Below are 12,621 nucleotides of genomic sequence, written 5' to 3'. Positions count from 1 at the left end.
CATGTTGTGGGTACCCCACTTCCCCCTTTGTGCCCTCCCCCCACCCCCCCTTTTCCCTGGTAACCACCAATCAGATCTCCTTGTCAATACACTAACTTCCACCTATGAGTGGAGTCATATAGAGTTCATCTTTCTCTGACTGGCTTATTTCGCTTAACATAATACCCTCGAGGTCCATCCACGTTGCTGTGAATGGGCCAATTTTGTCTTTTTTTATGGCTGAGTAGTATTCCATTGTGTATATATATCACATCTTTTTTATCCAATCATCAGTTTCTGGGCATGTAGGTTGGTTTTTTAAAAGTTTAATAGAATATTAATATTTCACTGGCTTATGTAGAGATATACATATGAAGCTCTTTTATAGGCAAATGAAATTATCAAGAAATTACAAGGGGATCTGAAGACTTTAATGGGTAAATTGAAACTGAAGAATACAGTAACTATTCAGCAAGAGAAACTCCTGGCTGAGAAGGAAGAAAAATTACAAAAGGAACAAAAGGAATTACAAGATGTTGGACAGTCTCTCAGAATTAAAGAGCAAGAGGTATAATATTTTATATTTTTGCATGTGTGACTATTTGCAAAGTATAACAAATTTCCTCAGATGTCTTTTCAAAATTTCTGGTTTATCGTATGACAGAATGGCTTTGGTTTCTTTTTTCTTCCGAAGAACATGACTAAATTCAACAGAAGTTAATAACATATTTCAGTTTGAAAAGTTATCATGGCTCAAATACCATGAGTGTTCACATATATATATATATGTGTGTGTATGTATATAAAATAAATATTTTATCACATAGGTGAGCTAATTCCTTTATTCTTTAATAATAATTAATAGTAATTATTTAATAGTAATATATTTCTTCAGTTTTTGTTTTGGCCTTTATTATACTTATTATGAGGATTGTCATATTTCAGATATGCAAATTACAAGAACAGTTAGAAGCCACGGTTCAAAAACTTGAAGAAAGCAAACAGCTTCTAAAAAATAATGAAAAGTGTAAGTATTTTACCTTTTTATGTAAATGAAGTTTGTAGTTTTGTTCTTAACCTGAAAATTTTATTTGAATTCATAAAAGTCTAGGTAAATCAAGATAGTGCTATATACAAATAATTTCTGGTTTAATTATTCTGACTTAATGTCTTTGCTATAGTGAATTATATCATCTGCCCTGTAAAATAGCAGCATTATAAAGAAAACCATATCACATATCAATAAGCCAAAACTAAAAGTGCTGTAAATATTGACTATAATTTACTGTTTAAATTCTTCACTTCTTTTTCTAATTGCTGTGTTTACCTAGGAGCAATAATATGAATTATTTGAAACTGAAATATAAGATTAAGCTTTTAACATTTTCTCAGTTTCTAGTATTGGTCATCAGACGTAAGAGTGTGAACTTTAAATAAACTGTAAGGTATCTATCATTCTAGAAATGAAAGCTTTCAAAGAGTTCTTTGACTAGCCGAAATATATGCTTCTGAAACTGATAGAATAAGGAGTCCTATGAGGCAGTTGCTACAATAATAAGCTTAAGTTATGAAAATTTAGGTGAACCTATATTGTTCCCTTGTGATATAAGATACTTTTAAAACCTTTAAAATTTAAAAACTCTCAATATAATTTTTAAATGTTTACAATTATTAGGAAAATAAAAATAGTCAAATAAAATTCTTTACCTTGTTTCTTGTTCTTTTATTTAAGTAATCACATGGTTAAATAAAGAACTAAATGAAAATCAGCTAGTGAGAAAGCAAGATGTATTGGGACCTTCTGCCACTCCACCCGTACATTCTAGTAGCAACACAATCAGAAGTGGAATTTCTCCTAACTCTAATGTGGTAAGATTTAAATTAAGATGTGAGTTATCTTAGTAAATTTCCTAAAACAAAAATATTCCCAGATTGTTAGGAAGTCTCCATGGCATAAGGTGTTGGTACTAATACAACTGGAGTCCTACAATTATTAGCACTGAAGTAGAGTTTAAGTTGCACTTGAAAGTGGGACATATAGGTATACTTGCTCTTAACAAAGAGGCTGTATTTAAGGGCACACTTCTTTGTAAGATTTTAATGGATATAGAAATCATTCAGTATTAACTAAAGTAGTGCTGAATGTGCTGAAAAACTTTAACACTCACAAAGTGTTTAGGAGGCGTCAAGAAGGAAGAAAGGGGTTGGCTCAAGTTTGGAGCTAGGATGGAAGGGGCCTAAACTGAATTCTGTTAGAAAAAGGGAAAAAACAGAAAGAAAAGCCCTTAGCAGGCTTGTCAGCTCTAGATTCTAGAAGAAAGTAGTTATGAGATAGAAGCTTTCCAGCTCTCAGGACAAGATCTCTTGCTTTTTCCTTGCAAGAAATAAGAGGGGAGAGAAAGAAAAGCAGCTCCTTACATCTGGGAGCTGGCTTGGTACTATCACTTAGGCCTAGGTGTCACTGGGAGCTGACCTAGCACTCACAGTTAGGCCTTGGGGCTCTCCTGTTGAACATAAACAATTTCACAGAATATCAGCATCAGTCAAGGCCACTCTATGACTGTGATAAATCAAGACAAAAACAAGACCACTCCGTAATCATGTCTGAATGCAACAAAAAAATATGAACATTGCCGGAGGACAAAAATGGGCAAGCATCCTCCTGTCCTGGCTAACGTGAGTGACTGGTGCTACATTAGCAGTTACTGCTTTGGCCTTAATACATTCCTCCTGCCTCATTAGATAAGATTTATTCAGATACCCAGTTGTACCATTATCCCCATTTCCTGATAGCATCTGATCCACAGCAAAGCCCCACTTTCTTAAACTGTCCCTCAAAGCACCTAACATGTGCCTAAGTCCACTGAATAAGTCCGTTTTAACACCCTCTTCCTGAGACACCCGTCTTATTAGGTTCCTCATGGTGTGCAGTCTCCCTTGTTGTAAGGAGCAGTAAGCCCAATGTATACACCTATAGATATGTTTCTGGTAGTCTGGCTGGAAGGCATTGGCAGAGGATTTAAAATGGCAGGTGCCTAATTGAATTTTTAATTTACTCTAGTAAATCAGTACATGATGTTTAAAGAAGGGAAAAGATTTCTGCTAGATTGGGAATAGGTACAGAAAGAAGTGCCCGTACTAAATTTCAAACTTGAAAGAACTTGACAGGCTTAACCTTAATGACTGATGGTAAATAGCTGGGTGAAAGATATTTTTATCAAGCAGCCATTGATGTACACAGTTGCTTTTTAAGATTTGTGTTTCAATTGTCCTGTTATAAAAATAAACTGGTTTTGCGACGTTGGTTAATGGTGGTATCACTATGTTGAGAATTAGTAGCAAAGTAAATTATTGTCTCAAGTGGTCCATTTAAGAACACAGATCTTGATCTTAACTCAGTCTGGCAGAAAATTATTTTTATTTCTAAAATCCCTGATTGGCCTATTGATCTATGACTCCCTTCCCTATCCCCCCCTTTTTAGGAATGGGAAGCCTCGAGGGAACCAACATGGTCCGGGGGTCTTTGTTTTAACTCATCTCAAAGGCAGGTCCAGTGGTTTGTTTTGTCTGAGCTTACACAGCCACATTGAAAAGCCCTGTGGGCCAAAGGTACCCCAGCCTCATGCTGTATAATAAAGCAGGGTTTTGTGGTGTTAGGATAAACAAAATTGGTCTCAGAAATAGTGCTCTTAACTATTAGTTATAACAGATGCTAACGGCTCCTGGATCAGCATATACTATTTAGAACTAATTTCTCATCCTTAACCTTTTTCATGTTTTTGGTTTTAGGTTGATGGTAGACTGACTTACCCATCTTGTGGGATGGGTTATCCTGTCTCCTCTGCATTTGCATTCCAGAATACCTTTCCTCATCCTATATCTGCCAAAAATACCATCCACCCAGTTTCAGGACCAAAGGTAGCCAAATTAACTAATACTTTTATTGAAAAATATAGCAACTTATTAACATACACATATTTTTCAATTTTTAAAAATTAATTTATTCATTGATCAATTGGTAAGTATTAGATAATGTACAAGATGAATATATTACTAAATATCTAGTATATATGTTTATAGTAAGTATTATATGCACTGTATGATATTTCTTGAGTCACTGTAATTTATAAAAACCTGGACATCATTGTGCTTAAACTTTATTTATTCCTATTCAGTGTCTCCATTTTTTTGTTAATTTTTATTGAGTTTATGATAGTTTACAATCTTGTGAAATTTCAGTTGTACATTACTGTTTGTCAGTCATGTTGTAAGTACACCCCTTCACCCTTTGTGCCCACCCCCGACCCCCGCTTTCCTCTGGTAGCCACTAATCTGTTCTCTTTGTCTACATGTTTAAAATTCCTTATGTGAGCAGAATCATACAGAGGTTGTCCTTCTCTATCTGGCTTATTTCACTTAACAATTCCCTCAAGGTCCATCCATGTTGTTGTGAATGGGACAATTTTATTCTTTTTTATGGCTGAGTAGTATTCCATTGTATATATATACCATATCTTCTTTATCCAGTCATCAGTTGATGGGCACCAAGGTTGCTTCCATGTCTCGGCTATTGTAAATAATGCTGCAATGAACATAGGGGTGCATGGGACTTTTGGAATTGCTGACTTCAAGCTCTTTGGATAGAAACCCAGTAGGGGGGTGGCTGGGTCATATGGTATTTCTATTTTTAATTTTTTGAGAAATCTCCATAGTGGCTGTACCAGTTTGCATTCCCACCAGGAGTGTATGAGGGATCCTTTTTCTCCACAGCCTCTCCAACATTTGTTACATTTGTTTTGGATATTTTTGCCATTCTAATGGGTGTAAGGTGATATCTTAGTGTAGTTTTGATTTCCATTTCCCTGATGATCAGTGATGATGAACATCTTTTCATGTGCCTGTTGACCATCCGTATATCTTCTTTGGAGAAATGTCTGTTCATGTTTCCTGCCAATTTTTTGATCGGTTTGTTTGAGTTTTTGTTGTTGAGTTATGTGAGTTCTTTATATATTATGGAAATTAACCCTTTGTCGGATGTATGACTTGCAAATATTTTTTCCCAGTTAGTGGGTTGTTTTTTTTGTCTCAATCCTGTTTTCCCTTGCCTTGAAGACGCTCTTTAGTCTGGTTAAGTCCCCTTTGTTTATTCTTTCTATTGTTTCCCTTCTCTGAGAAGACATGGCATCCGACAAGATCCTTTTAATACTGATGTCAAAGAGTGTACTGCCTATATTTTCTTCTAGAAGCCTTATGGTTTCAGGTCTTACCTTTAGGTCTTTGATCCATTTTGAGTTTATTTTTGTGAATGGTGAAAAAGAATGGTCAATTTTCATTCTTTTATATGTGGCTTTCGAGTTTTCCCAGCACCATTTGTTGAAAAGACTTTCTTTTCTCCATTGTATGCCCTCAGCTCCTTTGTTGAAGATTAGCTGTCCATAGATGTGTGATTTTATTTCTGGGCTTTCAATTCTGTTCCATTGATCTGTTCACCTGTTTTTGTACCAGTACCATGCTGTTTTGATTACTGTAGCTTTGTAGATTGTGATGGCTCCAGTTTTGTTCTTTTTTCTCAGAATTGCTTTAGCAATTCGGGGTCTTTTGTTGCCCCACATGAATTTTAGGATTCTTTGTTGTATTTCTGTAAAGAATGTCATTGGGATTCTCATTGGGATTGCATTGAATCTGTAGATTGCTTTAGGTAGTATGGACATTTTAACTATGTTTATTCTTCCAATCCATGTACATGGAATGTCTTTCCATCTCTTTATGTTGTCATCCATTTCTTTCAGGAAAGCCTTGTAGTTTTCGTTGTGTAGGTCTTTCACTTCCTTAGTTAAATTCACCCCGAGGTATTTTATTCTTTTTGTTGTGATTGTGAATGGTATTGTGTTCTTGAGTTCTTTTTCTGTTAGTTCGTTATTAGAGTATAGAAATGCTACTGAGTTATGTAAGTTGATTTTGTACCCTGCAGCTTTGCTGTAGTTGTTGATTATTTTTAGAAGTTTTCCAATGGATTCTTCGGGGTTTTCTATATATAAGATCATGTCGTCTGCAAACAGCGAGAGTTTCACTTCTTCCCTCCCTATTTGGATTCCTTTTATTCCTTTCTCTTGCCTAATTGCTCTGGCCAAAACCTCCAGTACTACGTTGAATAAGAGTGGTGATAGAGGGCATCCCTGTCTAATTCCTGTTTTCGGAAGGATGGTGCTAATTTTTTGCTCATTGAGTATGATGTTGGCTGTGGGTTTGTCACGTATGGCCTTTCTTATGTTGAGGTAATTTCCTTCTAGCCCCATTTTGTTCAGAGTTTTTATCATAAATGGCTGTTGGATCTTGTCAAATGCTTTTTCTGCATCTATTGAGATGATCATGTGGTTTTTATTCCTCAATTTGCTGATGTGGTGTATCACGTTGATTGATTTGCAGATGTTGAACCATCCTTGTGTCCCTGGTAGGAATCCCTCTTGATCATGATGTATGATCCTTTTGATGTATTGCCCAATTCGAGTTGCCAAAATTTTGTTGAGAATTTTTGCATCTATGTTCATCAGCAATGTTGGCCTTTAGTTTTCTTTTTTTGTGCTGTCCTTGTCAGGGTTTGGTATCAGCGTGATGTTGGCCTTGTTGAGTGGGTTAGGAGGTGTCCCATCCTCCCTAATTTTTTTGAACAGCTTGAAAAGTATAGGTGTTAAATCCTCTTTGAAAGTTTGGTAGAATTCCCCAGGAAAGCTGTCTGGTCCTGGAGTTTTATTTTTTGGGATGGTTTTGATTGCTGTTTCAATCTCTTTCCTTGTGATTGGTCTATTCAGATTGTCTGCTTCTTCTTGACTTAGCTTTGGGAGATTGTAAGAGTCTAAGAATTTATCCATTTCCTCTAGGTTATCCATTTTGGTGGCATATAGTTTTTCGTAGTATTCTCTTTATAATCCAACGTATTTCTGCGGAGTCTGTTATTTCTCCTCTTTCATTTCTGATTTTGTTTATTTGAGCTTTCTCTCTTTTTTTCTTTGTAAGTCTGGCTAGGGGTTTGTCACTTTTATTTATCTTCTCAAAGAACTAGCTTTTTGTTTCATTGATCCTTTCTACTGCCTTTTTTGTTTCAAAAGCATTTGTTTCTGCTCTGATTTTTATTATTTCTCTCCTAGTGCTGACTTTGGGCTTTGTTCTTCTTTCTGTAATTCAGTTAGGTATAATTTGAGATTGCTTATTTGGGTTTTTTCTTGTTTCTTAAGGTTGCCTGGATTGCGATAAATTTCCCTCTTAATACAGCTTTTTCTGTATTCCGTATGAGTTGGTATGGCATGTTATCATTGTCATTTGTCTCCAGATTTTTTTTATTTCTTCAATTTCTTCAATGATCCATTGCTTGTTCAATAGCATATTGTTTAGTCTCCACATCTTTGTCCCTTTCAGAGCTTTTTTCTTGTAATTACTTTCTAGCTTTATAGCATTATGATCAGAGAAGATGCTTGTTACTATATCAATTTTTTTGAATTTATAGAGGCTTGCCTTGTTTCCCAACACATGGTGTATCCTTGAGAATGTCCTGTGGGCACTTGAGAAGAATGTGTATTCTGCTGTTTTTGGATGGAGTGTTCTATATATGTATGTTAAGTCCAACTGTTTTAGCTTTTCATTTAATTCCACTGTTTCCTTGTTGATTTTCTGTCTGGGTGATCTGTCCAGTGATGTGAGTGGGGTGTTGAGGTCCCCTACTATTGTGTTACTTTTGATGTCTTCTTTCAGGTTTGTTAATAGTTTCTTTATGAACTTTGGTGGTCCTGTGTTGGGTGCATAGATATTTATAAGGGTTATTTCTTCTTGATGTAGTGTCCCTTTGATCATTATATACTGCCCCTCTATGTCTCTCTTTACCTGCCTTGTCTTGAAATCTACTTTGTCTGATGTAAGTATTGCAACACCTGCTTTCTTTTGTTTGCCTTTAGCTTGGAGTATCGTCTTCCACCCCTTCACTCTGAGCCTGTATTTATCATTGGAGCTCAGATGTGTTTCCTGGAGGCAACAGATTGTTGGATCTTGTTCTTTAATCCATCTTGCCACTCTGTGTCTTTTTATTGGAGAGTTCAATCCGTTTACATTGAGGGTGATTCTTGATGCATGAGGGCTTAATGCTGTCATTTTGTCACTTGTTTTCTGGTTTTCCTGTGTTTCCTTTGTTTCTCATCCTGTGTGTTTTGGCCTACCCGTTGACTGCTGCAGTTTCTTATGCTGGGTTTCTTTGCTTTTTCCTTATTTATTTTTTGTGCCTCTCTTCTGTTTTGTAGTTTAGTGGCTACCCTGAAGTTTGTATTCAGAATCTCATGCATAACATAGTCCATTTTCTAGTGGCCTCTTATTTCCTTAGCCTAAACTGATTCAGTCCCTTTCCTCCTCCTCTCACAGGTTATTATTGTCATCTCTTATTCCAACTTGTGATGTGAGTTTGTGGTTAAAGTGACAAGATTGTCTTTGTTTTTGGTGTTTTCCTTCCCTTTAGCCTAATGCTATAGTTGAATATTTGCTATCCTTTTCTGATTCTATCTATTTGTCTCCTTACTCTGTGTTTTGTGACCCCTTTCTCCCTGTTTTTCTTTTTCCAGGTCTGAGGGCCTTCTTGAGGATTTCTTGTAGGGGGTGTCTCCTGGCTACAAAGTCCCTTAGCTTTTGTTTGTTTGGGAAAGATTTAACTTCTCCCTCATATCTGAATGATATTTTTGCTGGATAGAGTATTCTTGGCTGAAGATGTTTATCCTTCAAAGTTTTGAATATGTCATTCCAATCTCTCCTAGCTACTAAGGTTTCTGCAGAGAAGTCTGCTGAAGGTCTGATAGGGGTTCCTTTGTAGGTTATTTTCTTCTGCCTTGCTGCCCTGAGTATTCTTTCTTTGTCATTCAGTTTTGCCAGTTTTACTACTATATGCCTTGCAGTAGGGCGTTTTACATTGACATATCTAGGAGATCTGGAAGCTTCTTCCACACACATTTCTCTCTCATTCCCTAGATTTGGGAAACTCTCTGCTATTATTTCTTTGAGCACGCTTTCTGCTCCATTCTCCTTTTCTTTGCCCTTGGGGATAACTATAATTAGTTATCATTATACTCATTGAGTCGGCTATTTCTCAGAGATCTTCTTCATTGCTTTTTATTCTTTGTTCTCTCTCTTCCTCTGTATGGAGCCATTCAACCTCTCTTCGATTATGCTGATTTGCTCCTCTGTGGCGTCCATGTGGGCATTCAGGGAATCTGTATTATATTTTATTTCTTCCGTTGTATTTTTCATCTCTAGTTTTTCTCATTATTTCTTCTTTATAGTTCCAATCTCTTTTATGCAGTAACTCCAGAACTCGACTTGTTTCTCTATATTCTCCTTTACCTCATTCAGTTTTTTTGACCGTAGCTATTCTGAATTCTTTGTCGTTTAGTTTACCTATTTCCAAGTCCTCAGGACATAATTCTGTGTTATTATTGTTTTCCTTCTCGTCTGGAGCTTTTATGAATTGTTTGATGCTAGAAGAACGATTTTTCCTCATAGTGCTTTTATTCGCTTGCAGTTACAGCCTGTTGCCACTAGATGGGAGTTGAGAGCTGCATATTCTGAGCCCTCCGCCTTCAGCTGAGATGTCATGGCACAGCGCTGGCTGGGGGGGTGGGGCACTTTCTCTTGTGCGCAGACCCAGGATTCCAGACCAGCTCTCGCTATCTGGTCTCCTGGGGTCTTGGCTTGATGAGGTCACCCCATGCAAAAGCTTTCACCCTGTTACAGGGCTTCTGTCTGGGCTGCAAGGGTGCTAGGGAGTCCTGGGTGATCCTGCAGATGAGCGGCCCCTCTCCTGCTCCTTCCCTTATGGAGCCTCCCGTGGCAGTGATCCCAGGCTTTAGGGGAGGAATCCAAGTTCTCTCTTACCCCGTTCCAGCTCCTCCAAGGGGGGCTTCAGCCTCTCTGCCCTCTTTCATTTGGCTGCTGTGGGTCTCCAAGTATTCCTGTGCTATTAGAATATTTTCTGTTGGAATATGGTTTCTCCTTTTTGTTGTATGTTAGAGGGGCGAGAGTCCCAGGCAAGCTCACTCTGCCATGACACTCTCTCCATTTTTTTTTAATTGAGGTAACGTTGGTTCATGACATTATATGAAGTTTAGGTGTACTTCATTATATTTGGATTTCTGCATAGATTACATCATGTTCACCATCCAAAGACTAATTACCATCCATCACTGTACACATATGCTCAGTCACCCTTTTTCCCTCCTTCCACTGTTCCCCTCTGGTAACCACCAATCTAATCTGTATATCTCTTACCGCCCAAGGGGGGTCGTCTGCTGGCCTCATGACATGCCAGTAGTCAAGAGGCAAGGTGATAGGAGAGAAAGGACTTTATTACGCTTGCTGGCAAGAGGGAAGATGGCCAAGTCATGTCCAAAAGAACCATCTCACAGAACAAAGACTACAGGCCAGTTATATATGGGGCTATTCTGCAGGTAGGGGAGGCGGCTGGTCTCTCGGTGGGAGGAGACATCTGGTCCCAGTTCCTGATAGTCCTTTGTGTTACTGGATATGCATCAGAGAATAGAGCAATGCCCTATACCCTGATCTTTCAGTTGTCATTGATGATGGCTATCAGCATAGGCTCTCTGCCCAGGGGTCATCACATTCCTAAGGAACTCAAAAGAACAAAGTTACCATCTTAAAGCAGCTGAGGGGGGACACGAAATCTACAGAGCATATCTGAGTTAGTCAGTCAGAGGTCATTTAAAGTTACAATATGGTTTCCTTTCTACAATATAGCTTCTCTTATGTCAACCTTGTGTTGACCCGGTATCATATCTGTGTGTGTTTGTTGTTGTTTTTATCTTCCACGTATGAGTGAAATCATATAGTATTTGACTTTCTCTTGCTTAGCATAATACCCTCAAAGTCTACCCATGTTCTTGCAACTGGCAAGATTTCATCTTTTTTTATGACTGAGTAGTGTATATACACCACATCTTCTTTATCCATTCATCCATTGATGGGCACTTAGGTTGTTTCCAAGTCTTGACTGTTATGAATAATACTTCAATGAACATAGGGGTAGAAATTATTATTTTGATTTAGTGTTTTCATATTCTTTGGATAAATAGCCAGAAGTGGAATAGCTGGATCATCTGGTATTTCTGTTTCTAATTTTTTGAGGAATCTCCATACTGTTTTCCCTAATGGCTGCATTCCCACCACTAGTGTATGAGGGTTCCCTTTTCTTCACAGCCTCTCCAACGCTTATTTATTTTTAATTTTATTTTGGGTTTTTTTGAGGAAGATTAGCCCTGAGCTGACATCAGCTGCCAGTTTTTCCTCTTTTTGCCAAGGAAGACTGGCCCTGCACTAACATCCATGCCCACCTTCCTCTACTTTATATGTGGGACGCCTGCCACAGCATGGCTTGACAAGCAGTGCATAGGTCTGCACCCGGGATCCAAACCAGCGAACCTCAGGCTGCCGAAGCAGAACATGTGAACTTAACTGCTGCACCACTGGGCCCTCCCAACACTTCTTATTTCTTGTCTTATTAATTATAGCCATTCTGACGGACATGAGGTGATATCTCATTGTACTTTTGATTTACACTTCCCTAATAATTAGTGATGTTGAACTTGTTTTCATGTGCCTGTTGGCCATCTGTACATTTTTGGAAAAATGTTCAGATCTTTTGCCCATTTTTAGTTGGTTTTTTGTTTTTGTTGTTGAGTTACATGAGTTCTTTATATATTTTGGATATTAACCCCTTATCAAATAATTTTCTCCCAATTGTTAGGTTGTCTTTTTGTTTTGTTGATGGTTTTCTTTGCTGTGCAGAAGCTTTTTAGTTTGATGTAATCCCATTTGTTTATTTTTTCTTTTGTTTCCCTTTCCTGATGAGAAATGGTATTCAAAAAGATACTACTAAGACCGATGTCAAAGAGCATATACCTATGTTTTCTTGTAGAAGTTTTATAGTTTAAGGTCTTACATTCAAATCTTTAATCCATTTTGAGTGAATTTTTGTGTATGGTGTAAGATAATGGTCTATTTTCATTCTTCGGCAGGTGGCTGTCTGGTTTTCCCAACATCGTTTATGGAAAAGACTTTCCTTTCTCTGTTGTATGTTCTTGGCTCCCCTGTCAAAAATTAGCTGTCCATAGATACATGGGTTTATTTCTGGGCTTTCAGTTCTCTTCCTTTGATCTGTGTGTCTGGTTTTTGTGCCAATACCATGGTGTTTTGGTTACTGTAACTTTGTATTGTATTTTGAAATCAGGGAGTGTGATACCTCCAGCTTTGTTCTTCTTTCTCAGGATTGCTTTGGCTATTTGGGGTCTTTTGTTGTTCCATATGAATTTTAGGATTCTTTGTTCTATTTTTGTGAAAAATGTTGGGATTTTGATACGGACTGCATTGAATCTGTAGATTGCTTTAGGAAGGATGGACATTTTAACTGCGTTAATTCTTCTAATCCATGGGCATGGAATCTCTTTCCATTTGTTTGTGTCTTCTTCAGTTTCTTTCAAAAGTGTTTTATAGTTTTCAGGGTACAGATCTTTTCACCTCTTGTTAAATTTTTCTGTAGGTATTTTATTCTGTTTGTTGTAAGTGTAAATTGGATTCTATTCTTAATTTCTCTTTCTGTGA

At 37.5% G+C, this 12,621-nt stretch overlaps 1 protein-coding gene across 2 annotated transcripts in view; it reads left to right on the top strand.

Annotated features, from left to right (window-relative positions):
• The window catches only part of SASS6 (SAS-6 centriolar assembly protein), a 44,125-nt gene that overhangs the window by 20,194 nt on the left and 11,310 nt on the right, over window positions 1-12,621 (top strand). For both annotated transcript variants that reach the window (XM_046645380.1, XM_046645379.1), the window contains 4 exons: window positions 368-547; window positions 925-1,006; window positions 1,712-1,848; window positions 3,769-3,897. In XM_046645380.1, coding sequence (XP_046501336.1) covers window positions 368-547; window positions 925-1,006; window positions 1,712-1,848; window positions 3,769-3,897 — 528 coding nt within the window. The remainder of the gene's footprint in view (window positions 1-367; window positions 548-924; window positions 1,007-1,711; window positions 1,849-3,768; window positions 3,898-12,621) is intronic.

Source organism: Equus quagga, chromosome 18 (genome assembly GCF_021613505.1).
Source record: "Equus quagga isolate Etosha38 chromosome 18, UCLA_HA_Equagga_1.0, whole genome shotgun sequence".
NCBI lineage: Eukaryota > Metazoa > Chordata > Mammalia > Perissodactyla > Equidae > Equus > Equus quagga.
The sequence above is the reverse complement of the archived record's forward strand: the minus strand, read 5'-3'. Positions and strand labels throughout refer to the sequence as shown.